The 20893-nt window shown below is 41.2% G+C and overlaps 1 protein-coding gene across 1 annotated transcript in view; it reads right to left on the reverse strand.

Annotated features, from left to right (window-relative positions):
- Positions 1–20893, reverse strand: part of TRABD2B (TraB domain containing 2B) — a 231850-nt gene that overhangs the window by 208486 nt on the left and 2471 nt on the right. Inside the window, exon 2 of the mRNA XM_083447870.1 lies at positions 19608–20168. Coding sequence (XP_083303996.1) covers positions 19608–20168 — 561 coding nt within the window. The remainder of the gene's footprint in view (positions 1–19607; positions 20169–20893) is intronic.

The raw sequence follows: 20893 nt of genomic DNA on the forward strand, positions 1-20893 counted from the left end.
TACGCAGTATTAATTTCACTTGGCTTCACTGGGTAACCACCTTTCAGATGCACTTTTTATCTGTAATTGACATGATTTTCTGTCCATCTACATCTAAATAATGTTAAAGTTTCCTGCTGCACCAAATTTCTAAGGAATTTTATAGATGATCACTAGCTGGAATCCTTTGGACCTAGGTGAAAAACCACCACAACCAGCTGTGAAATGGTTCAATTCCTAAATGGATACTGACCCTTATACCACTTCATTATTTGAAAAATATGCTGGCAGGATGCTGCTTCTAATTTTTTTAAAGAACAACAACAAGAAGATACAGAGGGGCCTTGAACAAATAGAACAACTTTATTAGATACAACCCAGAGGATGTTAATGGAGAATAACCTAGGTTAGCATCATATACGCACAAGTATAAAGCTAGTCCAGTGCCTTTAGATTGAGCGCTGATTACTCCTAAGTAATTGCTTGCCTGACAAAATACAGTATAGCATTCTCTAGTTTACAGCAACCTATTTATGGTCCAAGCGTGTGTGTCTGCAAGCATGGCTCTAGCCGCGAACCTGCAGATGATCAAGCTTAACTTGCTGCATCAAGGAAATCACAGAAAGCAAAGCTGCTTTGAAAAAAAGGACCCTATTGTTTATAGAAACATGAAAAGTCTATGCAACACAATATATGGATTTTTAAGGAAAACAGACCTTTCATTCTTTCAGCACAATCCCGACAAGCCCAACAGCAGGCTTGAGATTTCACAAAGCCAGCTAGAAAAGCACCAGGCTGTCAAAGCAATTTTCCAATGGGGACGGTGAAATTAACACAGTGGCTTTTTTGAAACCTCTAATGCTCAGAGAACCTTGGGGATATAACATGCCCTTTCCAATGTCAGCACCACATGGAGGGCACTCGAGACAGCGCTGATGAAGTTGGAAAACCTACTGAAAAAAGACCTACAAGCCTGTTACACAACAAGGAACTGCCTGTCATAGACATGTCTAGAAATGTCATAAAAGTTTGGTCCTGGTTGTACCTACTGCATACTAGTTGGCTGGCTGTTTCTAGGGTAGATCATAGTCATGTTTCTTATGAACCGTACCTTCAGAATTAAAAGGTTTATATGACCTCACCTGTCATTCAAAGTCCTAGAAAAGTATTATCAGTGGATTCTGCTGAAGATAGAAACTAGGTCCCTAAACACTTATTCACACAAAGCCCTGCCTATTCTACCGTCAGCTATATCCAGTTATACCCAATTATGATGTGTGCAGATTTCAGAAACCTACCTCGCTCTATAATCTTGAGGGGGACTGGGCAATTGTCACATAGTTACTTCTTCTGGAAAGGTCAATTGCATGCCTAGACAGTTCATTCTAGGTTAGTTCTGAGCTGGCAAAACCCTTTGTGGTTTCTCCTTTATAGAAAGTGGCAACGAGAGCAGAGTGTGATTCACCACTTACCAAGTGCCTTCTCATTCAGTTCTATTCAGTTATAGGGCTTATTCAAGAGACTGTGTTCATCAGAAGCCACATCTATTTCACCAAGACACACCAGACAGTATCATACAGTCCCCTACTCAAAATTGTCCCATAGTGCTCCCGCCACCACCAATACATATTTTGAGAAGCTAGTGTAGGATAAAGTTACTTTTCATACCTGTATTGTAGGGATCAGAGATGCAGAAATAGCACATCTAACTCCCTGAATTAGATCCACATGGCCATCTCTTACATTTTCACTGCCAGTACATAAATCACAGAGCACAAGTATCAATTACTGATATTACACTGCCTAATTCTTCTTAAAATTCTCTCTGAAATCTTGCCCATAGTTTGGAAAGGACTGGGTCTCCCCAATTTTCAGATGAACAAGTTTCTACTAACACAAGAGTGAATAAAATATGAGAGTTAGCCAAAGGCAATACAATATGAGTAACATCTGGAACTAGAAAACAAAAATCTCAGATATTTTCAGGGAAAATAATCTTAAAACAGAAGGCTTTTTGACCACCAGATCAATGTTAATGTGGAATGCTTGAGGCAATACTAGATAAAGTAGTTATGCGAACAGATATCCGTATCTCCATAAAAAACCACTAACACCTACAGGCTCCCATTTCTTTCAAACACCATAAAAGGCCCAAAGTTCCCCATAAAGAATCACTTCAGATAAATGGGAAGGTTAATACCTCTCTTTGTTTCCCCCCATTTCAAGTTGTTTTCTGCTTGATTGCCTTCTCTCTTTTAAAAGGCTACTATTTGCAACCTATGAATTTGCTCTCAGGTAGAAATTTCAAGCCAAGAAACTAATAGAAACATTTACATTTTGCATATAAATCTAAAGAGTTCAGCCTGGAGCTAATATTTAATCTCAGATTTACCCTGTTATAAATAATAAATAAAAATCATTCTTTTTACCATTTTGTTATCTTACAGTGTTTTGCCACTAGTGTCAATCTGTTTATATAATGCAATACATTTTCTTTTAAATGAATACATTTTATTTATGTTTTGTTACTGCAAAAACCTAAAGTTAGTAATAAAAACATGGGGCTGTTCAGAGTGTTTAAATCATTCATCTACTAATTGTTAATCCAAGAAGGAGAAAAGAAATTGATAGTGCTTTTATCAGTACATGTACATTTCTATTTTAGCATCCAGTAATAGCCAGTCGTTCTGACAGAGTCCTATACTAGTCAGAAACTGGAAGATAAGTAAGGTGATAATAAAGTGATGATTATATTCATAAGCAAAAGTGCTCATAAGCACATGATATATTATCAGTCAATCATAAGTGATGTATTTCCTAATAAACATTTCCAAAAGTCCGTTTCAGGGCACATGGTTCGCGTTACGGACCACCGTACTAATTCTTAACATTGGTATGTTATATACCTTTGGGAACAAGAGGCAAATGAGCATGTTAGGTTTGGTAGATTCATCTACCTGACATGAACAGCGGTATACCTCTCTACTCCAACCTGAACACCTTATTAGGTTGACACCTTTCTTAAGATATGTTGCAAAGTGTTCATTTACATCAGAACCACAGTAGCACGTCCATACATTTCACTCTTAGATCTGTATCATCCAAACAGTTAGCCTAATGACATCTTCACATTATTTGGTGCATAGGAGACACGGCACAATCTTCCACGGAAAGAGAGCTGGTATCTTTGGGGAACAGTCCATTAGCACTCTTAGGATGGATAAGTTCACTACTGGGAGTCTATTTCTCAGGATCTCAACATATTTGTAGGTAGAAGAGTCTGGGATCCAGAAAGCCACTCTTTTAGCGTCACTTGCTAATTTCCCTAAGAAATCAGTTATCAGGATAGGTTTCACTTTCACAGTTGGCCAAAGAGTGGGAGGAATGGGCAGGCCACAAGAAACAGGTGTTTTTGAAGTTTTTGAAGGTACTTCTGAAGTTACCTGGCACTGGTTTATTGTGTATCTAATACTTTTTATTTGTATTAAATGAAACAAAATAGTCCACTACACAGAAGTCCAGCACAAGATGTCAGCTGCTGAGCTCTTTGCACAGCTCAGCCTTCCAGAAGTGAGTTATTAATTAATAAAGAAAATGTGTGTATCTGAAATCTGTGGCTTTGTGGTCTGCTTTTATTAATGCAAGATCCTTTCCCATATGGTTTCCTTCCCAGCTTGTTTAAAAAGTAAAAAAATAAAAACTGTGAAGCCTAGTCAGCACTGATGAGACACTCTTGGCCAATACAAAGTACCCACGCCCACAATGGCTGCAATTAAAGTCACCCATCATTTTTTACCATTTAGGCTGCTGATCCTGTAAATTCTATAAGCACCTAGTCCACCAACCCCCCCCCCCAAAAAAAAAAAAAACAGTTTTAGGCTGCAATCATCAAGCACAATAAAATCCAGGTATTATGCTTATTTGTTGGGCCACAAAACATTTTAGTCCTCTCCAGTGCTATTTTTCTAGAAAAAGAGGTGCTGGAACTCACGTGTAACTCACCTCCCTCATTCTCTTAGAATGGCAATGGTGCCCACTCAAGAGGTGCCAGAACTGAGTTCCGGAGAGTTCCGGCTGAAAAAAGCCCTGGTCTCCAAGACTTAGCAGGACTTGCCATAACATTCTATGAATTAATGATTACTATAGTGTTAAAATGGCTTTGGAATGTGCATCATTCCAGAATTAACACAGGCATGATAATATGAAGCACCTATCACCCAAAATAGGATATTTATAGCCTTTCCCCGGCATGCCTATGCACAGGCAACTGCAATGTTGCACTAGTCAATAAGATAATCTAGTGTACGGCCAATTCCACTCCAGTTTCCTGCTCTTTTCCCTCTACTAAGCTAAAAATCAGACCAGGAAGCTGTTGTGGCACAATCACGTTGCAGAAATGGAACTTATGCAAAGGATACAAGGCAAGAGCCAAAGGTGTGGGACAGTAGATTAAATAAATCAAAGCAGAATCTAGACCTCTGTTACAAGTGCTGACTGACTAACCTACATGTGAATACAGCTCCAACAAGTGAGCTACATGGAAACTCAGGTGAGCCAGAAGTCACCGTGGCAACTTGAACACAGTGCTATCATGCTATCGCCCAATTAGATCCTCTGGGCATCATAACCCTTAAGGAAGGGTTAATCCCTGTCCCTTCACAAACTTCATTAGCATTTCTAAGGAAATGAAACAAATAATGGTAAGGCTGGATATGCTAGGCCATAAATGTTACTAACACAAATATTTCAATCTGTTTACAAAGTGGCCTATTAAGTCCTTTTAGAAATCCACAGCCACAGCTATGCTCAGCTTCTGCCAAGCAATTCCAGCATAAACAAATGAAAGGCAGCTAACACACTTGTTTTGACATTTACAAAGCCAAAGGTATTAGGGAGGCGGCAATTGCAAATAGATGCTCCGCAGCAGCATGTAGCAAGTGGAGGGTGGGAAACCCATGTGGCAGTGAAAAATGCAAATTGGGGGTATTCTGCAGCTAGAGCCAATATCAGCTGGGTTACAGTAATTCATTTTGATCAGACATTACAACTACATGAGGGCATGTTACAGAGAACTGGGCAGGCACCATAGAAAAAAGCTTGCTCTTTTTCCTGTAATCCATAAGATGCTAAAGATTTAGGGCTGGGCAGGATATATAAAATACACAGTCAATTTTATTCAACCCACACAGATCCTGGACAGGTCCTGCGAGTGTGATCCCACATTTTCCACACCACACATTGAGCATAATGACTTTGACTGCATGAGCAGAACCAGTAAGCTTAGCAAATATGTGGACTGCTAGGGTGGTCTAGGTCAGGCATGTGGACCCTGTAGCCCTGCAGATGATACTGAACCACAGCTCCCATCATCCCCAGCCAGCATGGACAATGGTCAGGGGTGACATCTGCAGAGTTCCAGCTTGCCCTAAGTTGCCCCTTCAAAATTTGCAGGAGGTGCAAACTATTTGCAATGCCTGGATGAAGAGTTAGCATGAAATTCCTGGGGGTGGATTTGAAAAATATCCAGTTTACATCTCCCTGTAGTCTGTTTTTTTTTTTTTAAGGATTCAGTGGCCATAACTCTCTCCAGACCCTGAACCTTCAACCCCACCTCGCCCCATCAAATTAAGGTACACAAGCAAGCAAACAAAGTAGTACATCTGTTTTTCAGAGGGGCTTTATGTTATGATGTAAATAGAGCATTTGAAAAAAAAGAAGCATGTGCTGCAACCTTACAAAGATGTAAAGTGGTGGGAAGGGCAGTTGAAATTATTAAGTTTCTCAAAGCAGTGTTTCAGCTGCACATATATTAGTCTCTGGTCTCTCCGGACACCCTGCTAAACTGCTTCACTAAGAACGCAATGAATGCCTTTGAAAGTGAGACTTGAGTTATATCCCATGCAATATGTCCCCTTTCACAGCCAAGTCACTTGATTTAATAAAGAAAAACCTTATTTTGGACTCGCACTATTAGCTGGGGGGGAAGAAGGAAAAGTCAACACGGTCAGTCAGCACCACCGCAAAAAATGAAATGCTAAACCCAGACAGCATCACAAATCCAAGTGTGCCCCCTTCTCTTGGACCCTTGACCCTTCAATCCTTTTCTCAGACAAGAAGTAGCTGGAGGTTGCTCCCCATCCCCATAGCCTGCTTAATTATACACCCCCTCTCCTCAACCACTACTTAAGGAACTATGCAGGCTTCTCTATTTCACTTTACATTTAAAAGACTTCAGCAGAATCATTTATGGGCTTGTATAGATTTCTAGAGGGCTTGTTCAAACTTCCGCTTGTCCTGTGCCTAGAAAACATGGGTCCGAGTGGTTTTCCCCTTGCCCTCCTCTTTCCTCAGGGAAAACCCACTCTTTAGTGCTAAATCAGAGAAAATCTCAATCCAGAGAAAACCCAAATTGCTGTTTGCTCCAATTGAGTTCTAAAGATCAGTATACCCTGGGGCACAGCTGCAGGATGAGAGGAAGTGTGGATAAGCCTATATTGTTATCCTGAGAAAGCAACCTGTATCTAGCACCAGAGATGCCAAACATTACAAGTCCAGATGGCTTCTTGTTGAGCAGAAGATAAGTGGGTTTTTAAAAATAAACCATACATTTGTACCTGCATCAAAATATGCAAGAGGGGTTTCACTTCCTAGGAATTGATGCTACTGAAGAAGAATATCAAGGGAACTCACATTTCCCTGTGTCAGCAGAATGTCACTGCTCCAAATGCATAATGTGGTATGAAGCAGACAGTGTTTTGGAAAACGTCTGACACATAATGCATTGCTGGAAGGTTTCCCACCTACTCTAAATGAAAGGTCCTCTTACTTTTTCTTTCTGTTTTCTCTATAGTTCTAGCACTTAGGTGAGGCGAGGAAGGTAAGGTGTTAGCATCACCAACCATGAGGCCACAGAGCCGGACTCCTGTTTTAGCGGCATTGCTGCCACTTACCCTGACTTCACATCCTCCTGATATTGTTGAAGTTGGGGTGGTTCAGGTGTAACAGTGGGAGCAAAAAGTCAATTCAAATGAAAATTGGGAGGTTGGAGGCTGAACTGAGAATGCAAGAAGTCAGGCAGGCAAGCAAGCAGACAAACCGACAGACAGACATGTTCACAGGCTGGAACACACAAGGAGGAACCAATAGCAAGGGCAAAATGAGAAAGTGGTTGGCTAGGCCCTGACCCAGGCAAACACCCTAGCATGACCTACAACTATGTATACCAGAACTAAACCAGTAAGAATGAATGGGATGTCGGAAGTGGGGGAACGAGGAAGGAAGAGGACTGTGGCAAAGGACTTGCTTGACATGCAGAAGCTACCAGGTTCAGACCCTGGTTCTTGGCAGGGCTGAAATAAACAATATTTCCCCTTCTCCTCTCTCCCCAGGAATCTCCTGGTTTGAATCTTTGCTGATTTTGATAGGTGCACATGCAGTTGTCTCTACCTGCCATACAGTTTGGTAGGGGGTCAAAGTGGAGGCAGGAGCCACATGGATATTTGTGGCTTCCAAGGATCTAATGAGCCAGGAGCAGAGAAATGTGCCACATACTAGGTCAGACTATTTGTTCATCTAGCCCAATGGGTCTCTTTGGATTGGCAGCCACCAATCTACCTGGTCTCAGACAGCGGTTTTACACAACACCTGCTCAACTCATCCTGTTTACTTGGAAATGCCCGGGATTGAAACAGGGACCTGCAAAGCAATGAGCTATGGCTTCTTCCTAGTAACAAAATTAGCCTGTGCAGAAACTGTCTAGGCCCTGAAGAATTTAGTTTTAATATTTTATCAAAGCTATTCTTTGAAGTATAAATAACTCCCAGGATAAAGAACAAGCTGGTGACCTCACTTAGGTCTAAAGGCAGTTCTATGATTTGTAGGTTGTGATTCTGTGTTGTGTTTTTTTTTATTATTATTATTTTAAAAAATCCTAATTACATTTTAAAAGTTACATTCATGGAATGAAATCTTTAGCTTTTATAAACTAGTGTAGATTGATTAAATTCAGATTCCCTTTGGCTTCACCATGTTACCAATCTGTCTGATGGATGCTTACTTAGGTGGAATAAAACCCACTGTTTTGCTTCATCTTTTTTAAAAATTGTAGATTAGATGCAGGATAGGCCTACAAAGGCTTCCAGTAACAGCAAATTTGCAGTTTTCTCCATTCTCGCTTTTCCCCATTCCCTTTGCTGACTTTGCATCCTCTGCATAGTGAGACCATTATATGCGCCTAATGTAAAATAAATATTCCGTCGCTATTCTCATGTTACCACCTATAAAGGCAAATGTCTGTGAAAAAAATCAAAGGCAAATAAAATGTGCTTGGTTGCAGAAAACAAACCAAGAACTATCAATGTCCTTTGGGGTTGCTCAAGCAACAGTATGCATAATACTTAGGTTTCTTCAAGAATAATATCCCCCTTCTGCTTCTTCTCCCTCCCCTCCTCCATTTTTCTTCTATCTTGGCTTCCTAACTCATGTCTATATTCAGTGCTTGCCTAATACCATGCTTTGTAGATGTGTTATTAGCACAGTTATAGGCACTGCCCATTCTAAACCCAGGAGTGAGATCCAGAACTTTTATGCCGTACAAAAGTAGCAAAATTCCCTTTTGTTTGAAAGTTGTTCAAACTGCATTTATGAAGCTGGAAGACAAATACAATGGGGGGGGGGGGCAAGCTCTGGCAGCCATACATTCAGCAAGTACCACAATAGTCACCCAGCAATTAAGAACCGTTTTTCCAAATGATGTTTAGACTTCATGGCTTTAAAAAGATTTTGGTTTATTTGATGGCTTCTAAAACCTAAATCGCAGGATGCTCTCCTTCCGAAGCAAAAAGAGCTCCATGAATCCCTACCAGTGATGCACCATGAAATTTAGCATATAACGCCATCTATTTTCATTTTGATGATATATGGGTATCGAACTGAGACTTCCTAACAAAGATGATGGTACAACAGATGCTTTTCCTGTTGCTGGTGTTACATAAACTACCGTGTTTTTTGCTCTATAAGACTCACTTTTTCCCTCCTAAAAAGTAAGGGGAAATGTGTGTGCGTCTTATGGAGCAAACGCAGGCTGCGCAGCTATCCCAGAAGCCAGAACAGCAAGAACATGGAATGTACATATAATGTAGTCATAAATCTGCCCAGGTGGAGATAACTTTAGCATAGCATATTAATTTTCTTATTGAGTTCGACAGTGGTAAAGCAGGTAGGGTCTTAGGAAATGATGCCTTCTGTAAAACATGTTTCTGAGATGGAGAGCATCTTTAGGTAGCAAAACAATGTACACTGGCATGTGCGTATGAATAGGTTTTGCATCCAGTTCACAGTTGTGAAGCCAGCTTTCTAATACGCAAGCAGACATTTGTTCTTCACTACACATTTAAGGCACTATGATCCTACTTTGAAAATGTTCTCATTACCAGCACTATTCAATGTTTGTCATTAATGCCTCCAACTCAAAAGCAGGTGTAAAAAAGCAGAAATCATACTTTGCTATTGTTCACATGCACACAAAATACCACCAATGCTATTCCTTTAGATCTGTCGTCATTTCCAGTGAGCCTAACAGATACCAATCACTTGTATGATCTTCTTAGCAGATGAATCACTTCTCATGTGTAACTATATACGGTCTAAGAATGCCACCCCCACCCCTTTTTGGAATATCTTGGTCGAGGGAACAAGCAAAGCTTTCTTTTACACTAAACTTATGCCAGAGTTTCTAGGATGGGATTTGCAATTTCCACACATAGGGATAAGGATATAAAGAGGTAAACAAGGCCTGATAAGCAGCTTTTCTGTTTGTAACATTTATTCTAGTTGTCCTTTCTTGTTGACCTTAAAAGGAAGGATTTTGCCAAAGTTCTAACATCCTGTCCAAGGATCAAACCCTTTCTATCTTAGGGGCTTATGGAGACTCCATTATTACCTTGTTATCTGAGAACCTCACAATCTGCAATGCATTTATAGCCACAACCTCCTTGTGAGGCCAAGAAGTGTAGTTTACTGTCATCATCCTACAGACAAGAGACCAAGGGACTTGGGCTGCCATCCCATGAATGCTCAGCTGGGAATAACACCCACTGGACCCAATGGGATTTACCTGCAAGTAATGAACAGGATGGTGGGACACAGGTGGCCCTGAGGGTTAAACCACAGAGCCTAGGACTTGCCGATCAGAAGGTCAGCGGTTCGAATCCCTGCGACGGGATGAGCTCCCGTTGCTTGGTCCCAGCTCCTGCCAACCTAGCAGTTCGAAAGCATGTCAAGTGCAAGTAGATAAATAGGTACCACTCCAGCGGGAAGATAAACGGTGTTTCCGTGTGCTGCTCTGGTTCACCAGAAGTGGCTTAGTCATGCTGGCCACATGACCCGGAAGCTGTACGCTGGCTCCCTCGGCCAATAAAGCGAGATGAACGCCGCAACCCCAGAGTTGGTCATGACTAGACCTAATGGTCAGGGGTCCCTTTACCTTTAATGCACAGGATTGCAAGCAAATGGCAGGCAATGAATGAATCCTATCTATGAATAGGAGTCATAACATGTCCATCCACCGTATGTGACATGTAATGCTTGACCTAGATATGGAAGTATCTTTGATGCCTTGGCTAAAACATGGTTTGCAGTCTTGATTTTCCATGAACAAGAAAATATTTTCCAAACACTTAACCCCTACCAGATTTTCACCCAAATAAATCCATGCATGTGATAAGAAGTAAAAGTGGCACAGGAAACATTCTCCCTGGACATGTCTATAGTACAGTGGTACCTCAGGTTGCATACGCTTCAGGTTACATACACTTCAGGTTACAGCCTCCACTAACCCAGAAATAGTGCTTCAGGATAAGAACAGAAATTGTGCTCCGGCGGTGTGGCGGCAGCAGGAGGCCCTATTAGCTAAAGTGGTGCTTCAGGTTAAGAACAGTTTCAGGTTAAGTGCGGACCTCCAGAACGAATTAAGTACTTAACCTGAGGTACCACTGTACTTGCTAGGAAACTTTTGCAAAGCACAGGAAAAGGTCTAACGTGGCCGGGAGCTCTTTTGCCAAAGTCTCTGTTTTGCCAATGTGAAATATGCTCTCTGTGTTATCTTCCCAAACCTGCACTGGAGAAGAAAAAAAGAACCAGACTATGGAGGTAAGGGAAGGGAGTATCCTGCAAGAGGGCATAGCTAGATTGAATCTTGAACAGAAACACTCCACACAGCAACTTTTTGTTTCAGGTCTCACATTAGACCTTGTTTCCATGCTTACTCGGTAACATGCATATGACAGCCCCGTCTGCACTACACATTTAAAGCACTATGATCCCACTTTAAACAGTCATGGCTTCCCCCAAAGAATCCTGGGATCTGTAGTTTGATAAATGTGCTGAGTGTTCGGAGATTCCTATTCCCCTCAGAGTGGTTTAACAAGTCAATTTCTCTCCTCAGGGGAATTCTGGGAATTATAGGTCTGTCATGGAAATAGGGGTCTCCTAACCAGTGCTTTTCTTATAGAGTACTGTTATAAGAAGAAACCGCTCCTTTTTCCTTATGGGGTACCCAAGAGCCCGTATAGAGTCCTTATGTAGGTTCTCTATCAGTAGGAGAAACTAACAGAGGCCAACCAGAGAATATGGAGAAGTAAAGTAGCTAGTAAGCCTGATCTTTATTAAACTGTTGCAACACAGTGCTCACCCCCCCCATGCAGGAGGGAGGAGGAACCCAGAGCATTGGGGTGAAAGCTCTTATATAGACTTTTGAAATTGCCACCCTGTAGCTCAAGGCCACCCTCAATACATCATACATACATCACTGAAGGGGCGGTCTACAGCAGAAAGCCTGTCTGCCAGGATATCCAATAAAGGTCACTGATTGCTTTTACCTGGGCATCCTGGCCATTCTTTTGTGATAGTAAATACTCAGTTCCTGAATCCAAGTCACAGGCTCACACTATTCAGATTTGTGAGCAAAGAGACAATGGGGAGGTTTTCCCATTTCCTTCCTCCTTGCAGAGAAACATTTGAGGTCAATTTGGGAGAGTCAAAATGGTTTCAGGACTGTTTTCCTGTACTGTTTCAGACATGTGGTTTATATATTTATGTATGTGTTTGCCTGGTACATTTATGAATATTTATTTTACATCTTAGACCTTATAATTCTCATAACAGTACCCTTGAGTACCCCCAAAAAAAGCACTACTCCGAACAACACTCAGGACCCTTCACAAACTACAGTTCCCAGGACTCTTTGGGGGAAGCTACAACTGTTTAAAGTAGCATGATATAGCTTTGAACATATAGTGCAGATAATACCCAAATTCTAGTGCACCAAATGTTTTGCATTCTCAGGCTTAGCTTCACTCAACAGATACTTTCATTGGCGAAGAATCTGGCTGTCTTTTCTCTGCTTGTTAAACTCTTTTGAAAGGGAAAAGGGAAAGAAAGGAAAGGAAGCCAAAGGGCACATCAAAATATGGTCCTGTGTGTATATTAATGTTTCCTGCTGCTCTGCTATGCGGAGACCAGCTTAGAGAGTGCAGATATCTGTCAGGGACCAAATATGATGGGCCACCCATCAGCCTTTCATTAAATAGTACTTGTAGCCTCTGTAATTCTATCAATAGAGTAATCAGAGCTGCCATGTCTCAGGATTTGATAGAACAGCGGGAGCTGGGAAATGAAGACTGACATTGTTAACAAAGCCACTTCTGCCACTTAATGCCGAGGGAAGCAAGCAAAAAAGTTTATTTGTCTATCCACAAAAAGAAGAGAGGAAAAAGGCAGGAGTGGCTAAGTGTGAAGTCTGGGGTGACAAGCTTTGGGAACTTTCTTTTTCTTCTTCTGGGGTTGCCCTTGATCTAATCAATTCCACTTTGATATTTTGTTTGTTTTTTGCATTTATTCCACCATGGGTTGACATCATGCAATCTAGATAACCGAATTCATGAGCAAATATAAAAGAGGGAAGGCAAAACCTGGCAGGGCAGATATTTCCCATCGAAGGAGAAAGAACCTAATTCCCTATGGAGAGGGATTTCAATGAAGAGATTTAAAAATCAAGATGCTAATGTCAAGTCCTCAGCAAGGCAACTTTTTGAAAAAATGTAGCAAGAGGCTAAAAGGCTTAGCTTCCAACTGCAGGCGGATTAAGGATGCTTACAAAGGGCCAGTGATAGGAGATGAAAGAAAGGCAACATGAAAAATCAGAAAGAAAGAAATGAGGATGAAGATGGAGAGGATGGAGACTTAAACCAAGTTTCTGGGTTCTCTGTGCTGGTGACTGGCCTGAAGTTTTGAGGCTAAGGGAGATAGCCATGTTTTTCCATGATTAAGCCTGCCCAACCTAATGTTAAAGAAAGAGAGAGAAAACCAGTGGCACACTATTACCTCACACAAGTGTGGGGCCAGTGAGAACCAGCAAGGTGTGGTGGTTAGAGTATCGGACTAGGACCTGGGAGGCCAGAGTTCAAATCCCCAATCAGCTATGAAGCTCATGTGGTGAACATGGACCAGTTAAACACCCACACTCTAATCTACTTCACAAGATTTCTGTGGGGATAAAATGAAAAGGGGAAATATGTAAGCCACCTTGAGTTCCTTAGAGGAAAGTTGGGATACAAATGTAATTAATAAATAATGCCAATACCAATACTAATACTAATAATACCAAAGTCCTGTTCAGGACAGCAGCATCAACATGTCCTTTGTTGGCACCTAAGGGTGGCTCATTCCCCAGAAAGTTTTCTTTCTGGTCTAGAACAGATATGATTTGGGACATATAATCAGATCCCCCCACTGGTGCTGGGGAGAGGTATCCTTAGTTCTTTATATTGTCCTGCTTTTTAGACCCTGCTCCCTCCTCCCCAAGAAGCTGCTATTAGATCCCTAGCAGGGCTAATTGCACTTTTGGGAGGCAGGGTAGATTTGGGGAAAACAGTGGAAGGCTAAAGGGTTAAACAGCACTCCCAGGTCACCACTGCTTTGAATCTTTGAAAATGGAGTCTCCTCCAACCGCCCAGAGCTGCTTCATGATAGGCAATGTAGGAATCTGTTTTGTTTTAGCCCTCTGTGTTTAATGTATAGAAGAGAGACGAACATCCTTGTTCATTCATGAAACACATAAGCCACGTTTTGCCGAAGATCCCAAGGCAGGTTACACCAACAGAAGATGTGCACACCTACTCCAAATCAACTATTCAAGTCAATCTCGTGAGCCTTTGCATTCAAACACATTCTGGGGGTCCACTGAATCCCACCTAATTTAGCATACAATTGAATACGTTAGTAGTGCATTTTCAGGAAAAAGAAGATAGATTGGGTTGGATCCAAACTTCATCATGCCTAGATCAGATTGATGGTAACTTTATCACTAACTTAATTCCATTGAGTTCAATGAATCTTCAGAGTCTGATAATTCAAAAGAGTAATAATAATGATACTGGTATGTTCATACTCTTGATGCCAAGCAAAACCTACTTGCTGGAAAAGAGATTGGGATCTCTGAGTGATTTGCAGCAGCAGCAGCATCAAAATGACTTCTTTCACCTAAATTGGGTTGCTGAAATAAAGAGAGGCTGGTGTAACCAGGAACGGGCAGAAGGCTGGAGCTCACACAAAACCCTGTCCCATGCTATACCAAGCTGCAGGCAGTGGAACGAATTGGGCCCAGATTGAGCCTGATGTCATCAAGCCATAGCAGAGGGGCCAGCTCAGGATCCAGCCTCTCCCTTTTCATTGCCCCTGGAATGCCCAGACAGAAATCCTGCCAGTGGTATTCTGTTTGCCTGCACTTTCAGCAGGTGGACAGAGGCCAGGGGAGCTGTTTTGAGATGAGCAGAAAGAGATCTCCACCCCATTCAACCATCCCAACATGGCAGATCAGGAGTTTGATTGCAGCCTTAGAGACAAACCACTTCATTTTGGCATAAGCAGTTGGCATAGGAAACAGTCCGCAATGGGCTTGTGGTGTTCTGGGAAAAGACATATCTTCAGTTTGAAGAAGTGTATTTAATAGCTTTGAGAAGTAAGTTATAAAAGGTACTGATTTAATACCTTTTTGTACCACATCCCAAGCAGATCTTGTAACACCCCCCCCCCAGTTAAATGTGCAATTTGTGGCCCAGTGAGCCAAATGCAGGCCACCAGCTGTGTAAGGCAGCCTGTCGAGCTCAGCAAATTCTCTTTTTGCCACATGCTTGGGATTGCACAAATGCACTTCAGGCATCCAGCAGGCTCATGACTGTTGAATAGATTTTTGACTTGATGAGTCACAAACTGCAAATACCCCCGTCTACAGCATCCTATTATTATTATTATTATTATTATTATTATTATTATTATTATCATCATCATCATCATCATCATCACTTATACCCCACCCATCTGGGCAGGCCTCCCCAGCCACTCTGGGCAGCTTCCAACAGGATATTAAAAACACAATAAAAGATCTAACATTAAAAACTTCCCTAAACTGGGCTGCCTTCAGATGTCTTCTAAAAGTCTGGTAGTTGTTTTTCTCTTTGACATCTGGTGGGAGGGGGTTCCACAGGGCAGGCACCACTGCCAAGAAAGCCCTCTGCCTGGTTCCCTGTAACCTTACTTCTCGCAGTAAGCACTATTCTAAGACACTATAGAAATTGGAATGAACCAGGAGTTGGGCAAGAGCACACAGGCATGGAAACTGGGTTGGGATACACAAATTTGCATAATTAAATATGATACAATAGAAGTCTGCTTCAGGGATACAAATGCCGCTAAAATCTCCATCGTATTTTAAGTAGTGATGGATGCTCCAAAGATAGGATCTTCTTCCCTGTCCTTAAAGCATCTTCACTTTGTTTCAGAAACCAATAGAAGCCAACTTCAACTAAGCAGACACAATGCATTCATCCTATTTAAATTTCCAGTAGCATGAAACTTGAGAAAAGGGTAAAAAAGAAAGAAAGAAAGAAGCTAACCACTTCGAGAAGGGGAGGGACTGGCTGGAGGAGAAGCAAACCACTTATTTTCCCTCAGTAAGTGTTTGAAAATTGGATAGATTGAAAACAAATGCTTAAGGATGTTTCAGTACAGCATGCTTTCTAGGACTCTGTTTCCAAATTTTTCAGATTATATATTACAATTAAAGTAATGCTGAAAGCAGGTTAAAACAAACTCAACTGATGCCCATAACAGATTCAGGGCTATAAACGATCACAGATGTTCACATCGGCCTAGACATACCACTGGAATACAAACTCTGGTCATTTTCTAATTTCCATCATTAATACCACTAATTATATGTTTCTCAGGAGAAGATCCAAGATTTAGAATTAAGAGAGGAAATCTAGTTCATCGTAATCCACTCCTTTCAATTAAGGCCATAATACACCACGCAGTGGGATTGCTAGACGGAATGATAACATTACAAATTGCTCCCTTTGAGCAATCTGCCAGGTGCCAAGTGCAGCCAGTTCTTAGACAGCACCAAAAAGGACAGAAAAAGGATCAGCAAGCCTAGTTGTGCTTTCTTTCCTCCCATGTTACTTTGGAATACGTTGCTTTCCCAATCAGGGGGAATTTTAAATGGGACTTTTCAAATTTGAGGTCACACAGTACTCTCTTGACTGCTTCCACTTATTCCACAAGGATCTGCACCAACAAAATGAAAGCATGTTCTACAGGCCACTGGCTGCCCTGGGGGCGTAGTGATGTCTAATGTAACACTTCAGCAGCAAATACTTCACATTTGAGAAAGAGATTTTAAAACTCTTCCTGAATGGCAGAGATTATTCAGCTTTCCTTACTAAGCAGCATGTTCTGAACAAGCAAGTTTTGTTCAGAAGCCAAAGCCCTTCTTGAATATATGATTATCTCTCCTCCTCCTCCATCATCATCATCATCATCATCATCATCATCATCTCCATTATGCTAAAAAGATGACTAAAACAGTAGCAGTGATTGCTGGTAGAGTTAAAATCAGGGACCAAAAAATAAATCAATATTACTAGGTCCCACTCCAAGAGGTTCTTCTTTTAATGAAAATAATAACTCCCATCTACAAAAATGTGTAATATAATTCACATTTGAAAACTTTCCAACTATCCATTTTTATCAGAGTACTATTTAACCTAATAGAGCCCCAGTGTCATCAGAGGTACCTTATGTTTCTGGTTCATTATTCTGAACTTGGTTTCAAGTAGGGTGTACTTGATGTAGAGAACTTGACAGCTCTTTGGAGAAAGCTGGGTCAAAAGTATCTTGTTCAATTTTCAAATGCATAAAATTGAAAAGATTTACGTCCAGTTCACTTTAAAAATAAATAGGATCAAAAATGTTGATGAGTTTGTTCATTGTGACTGAGTAATTGGGTTTGTCTATTTTTAAAGTGGGTTTAGATTTGACCTGAATTGAAACTAATGCCTTGTTAAAGGATGCTCAACTTTACAGTATTTTGCAACTGCTTAATATCCCTGAAACATAACTTGTATCATGATTAGAAAATATTAAATAAGAAATTAAATCGAATGGCAACCTCATTTTAAACATCCACACTAACTTGTGTGCTGGCAACCCTGGAATAAGATAATAGTTCATGCATCTAGTCAATCTCATTATTACACCAGTCTTAAGAATATATTTGCCAACAGAGTAAAATATTGGATTGGATGGCTAAAATGTTTAATTAGTTGACAGCCACAGAAATAAGAGAAATTCCCCAAAGGGAGGAGAAACAGCACTTCTGCTCTTTTTGTTCTGCCTTGAAATAAGTATCTCATTTGAAAAGGAACTTCTGGAGAGTTATGTAATGAATGTCATACAGTTGTAAAAATTGCCAAGAAAAGTCCCTGATGCTTTTCTCCCCAGAGTTGTGTACATTTCTGCTGGGGTCATAGAAGGACTGACGTTATTTGTCCAACAAGCCCAACATCACCAACAGGATACACTGCACTAGTAAATCATGTGTCAGCTAGCATGTTTTTCCCATTTTATTCCAACCCAGCCTTCTATTTTTGGCACACCTATCAACTAATTATATATTTTCACAGGTGATATTTTGGAGATTGTTAATGGAAAACAGCCACTCTGTCCAAAATAGTGCAGAGAATTTTTTCTTCAGAAAAACATCTGAAACCCATTATCAAGAAAGATACATAGATTATGAAAGCAAAGAGTGTCCAGTGCTGAGGGTATTGTTGTAAATAGAGGACATCTCTGATTTTAAATGTGATTAAAAAAAAAAAACAGACACAAGCCAGGTAACCAAGACTTTTGGATTTAACACAAACAATTGCAGAAAAAAATGCTAAATTTAGAATAGATGCTGGTGAATCCCTTAAACCTAAATAATATATAGTGTGGACTTATATTGAGATCTGTCAATAAAGACAAGATCTACCCTCAGAAATGGAGAGACAAAAGTTTTTCAGAAGAGAGTTTTTAAATAAACACATTGTCTTTCACAACAAATTTAAAGTTAACTCTCCTCATAACAACATAAGCCACTTCTTTACTCTCTATATACAAACAGCTATAAAAACAGTAAACACATCCAGGAACTTTCCTTCTTTCTTTCCCTTAGCTCTTTAAAACAGGAAGTGACGAGATTCCTAGAAAATGCTGCAGGATCAACAAACTGCTATGCTTTATGTATGACAGGTTGGGAAGCAATTCACTTCCCATCTAAGTAAGTCAGGTGGGATATATAAAGGAGTACACAAAATGGTGTGCATGTTGGAGAAGGCATCTTATCTATATCTATCTATCTATCATCTATCTATCTATCTATCTATCTATCTATCATCTATCTATCATCTATCTATCTATCTATCTATCTATCATCGCAATGCTTCCTTCAATGTGGAATTGAAGCCAGCAGACATGCACTCCTTCCTAGGCAAACCTCAGGTAGCCTCCCATTCAGATACTGACCAGAGCTCAACCTGGTCAACAAGGTGGAAGCATCATGTGCTCTCATACTATGTCTATTATCCACAGTATGCACTCAACATGTAGAGAGACATGGTTTCATGTATATTTTTCTATGGGTATCACATAATTATAAAAGCAAGACACAACCATCCTTGTTACTAAATGTCTAACACCACCAGACATTTCCTTGTGTTGAATATACCTAATGGCTTATCTTCTGCCTTTAGGACATGATCATGTTTTAAAGCCTGGTATCATGTTCAATGTGTGTGTGACGGAGAGAAACTGAGGCACCACTGCGTTGGCAATGTCTCCTCCACCATTGCTCTGCATTATGTTTCTCAAGCATATGCAACCGCTGGGCCTGCGTATGCACACATATTATGTTCCCCCTGAAAGAACAGCACCCTAAGCTTTCAAACGAATTTTGCCACTCGATCAGAAAAAACACACACACACCACATTTCCTTGCCCACGAACTCTTAGGTTCATACGCAATGTGTAGCTGAGAACAAGACACAACCAGTAGGAAAGAATGAACATCCCATGTTCTCATAGAATAATCTAGATAATGAGCAGAAACTAAATATGAGACATACTAGTCTCTTTTTCATATCAGTCTCAAGATTCTGCCGGGCCCAACCTAACACAGGTCATTTTTCTAAGGAAGAAGGTTATCTTAAGACTTGACTTCTTGAAAGTGTGTGTGGCCTGTATCTCCTTACCTGGGAGAAGTTCAGCCCATTCAGTGGATGGCATTGCTCTTCCACCCTCTCCACAGCTCCTGTCCTTTTCTTCATCCTCTCTGCCTCCTGAGCCAGGTAGAGGTCCAATACGGGCACTCCCCGGGAACGGATATCTGTCTCCGTGAGGGAGTTGACCATCAGCATCACCCAAACGGGCCTTTTGCGCTCCCAGTTCCCAGCAATAGCATTGAAGAGGTAATCTGCATAAAGACCTTTCCCCCGTTGGTCTGGCGTCATCCAGTGAGGGAGCATCAATTTGACGTACTCAAGGTGGCGCTTGAGGCGGTGGTAAAGATCCCGGGGGAGCACGTCTTGCAAGTTCTCCCCGTGGGGTAGCAGCTGACAGCTGGCCAGGCCCGAAATGGTGTAGGGGTCAGTGAGGTCCAGCTCAAAGTACACACTGGAACTGGCTTGGAAAGCAGACTTGGAGTTCTCAGGGACAAAGTCCCACACGCGTGTGTAAGGCACATGGATTGTTCCAAAGAGATAGGCTGGAGGGTCCCTCCGGATAGTCCAGAGGAAAGAGTTCAAGTCTCTTTGCTAGGGAAAAGAGAATGAAAAAGAAGGCAAGAGTCAGCTTGGTGTAAAGCAGGGGTCAGCAAACCTTTTCAGCAAGGGGCCGGTCCACTATACCTCAGATCTTGTGGGGGGCCAGACTATCTATCTATCTATCTATCTATCTATATCTATATCTATATCTATATCTATATCTATATATATATATATATATATATTGATTGATTGGAGGGGGGAATGAATGAATTCCTATGCCCCACAAATAACCCAGAGATGCATTTTAAACAAAAGGACACATTTTATTCATGTAAAAACACACTGATTCCCAGACCATCCGCAAGCTGGATTGAGAAGGCGATTGGGCCGGATCCAGCCCCCGGGCCTTAGTTTGCCTACCCATGGTGTAAAGCGCTGAGAAAAGTATATTCAGGACCAGTTAAGGGGTGGGGGGGGGGTGCAAACAGGAACTGTCCATCAGCGTTGTGGTTGAAATCATTTCCTATGGCATAACTTTGCAAAATGTTTTGAGGGCTGCCATTGTACACAATATCCTAGCCTTAACCATGCTGGCATGAAAGCAAGTTATCTATTGGAATCAGCTTAAGACTGGTAGGACTGAAGCAGCAATGTGCAACGTGTAGGCCTGTGGATATGGTATGTGTATGGAAAGTCAAGCATGACTGCAAATCAGAGTTCATCTACGCTGCGGTTATTCTACTGAAACCAGTAAAACTATCCCAGCATGACCT

The sequence above is a fragment of the Podarcis tiliguerta genome, assembly GCF_965153285.1.
Source record: "Podarcis tiliguerta genome assembly, chromosome: 6".
NCBI classification, from domain to species: Eukaryota; Metazoa; Chordata; class Lepidosauria; order Squamata; family Lacertidae; genus Podarcis; species Podarcis tiliguerta.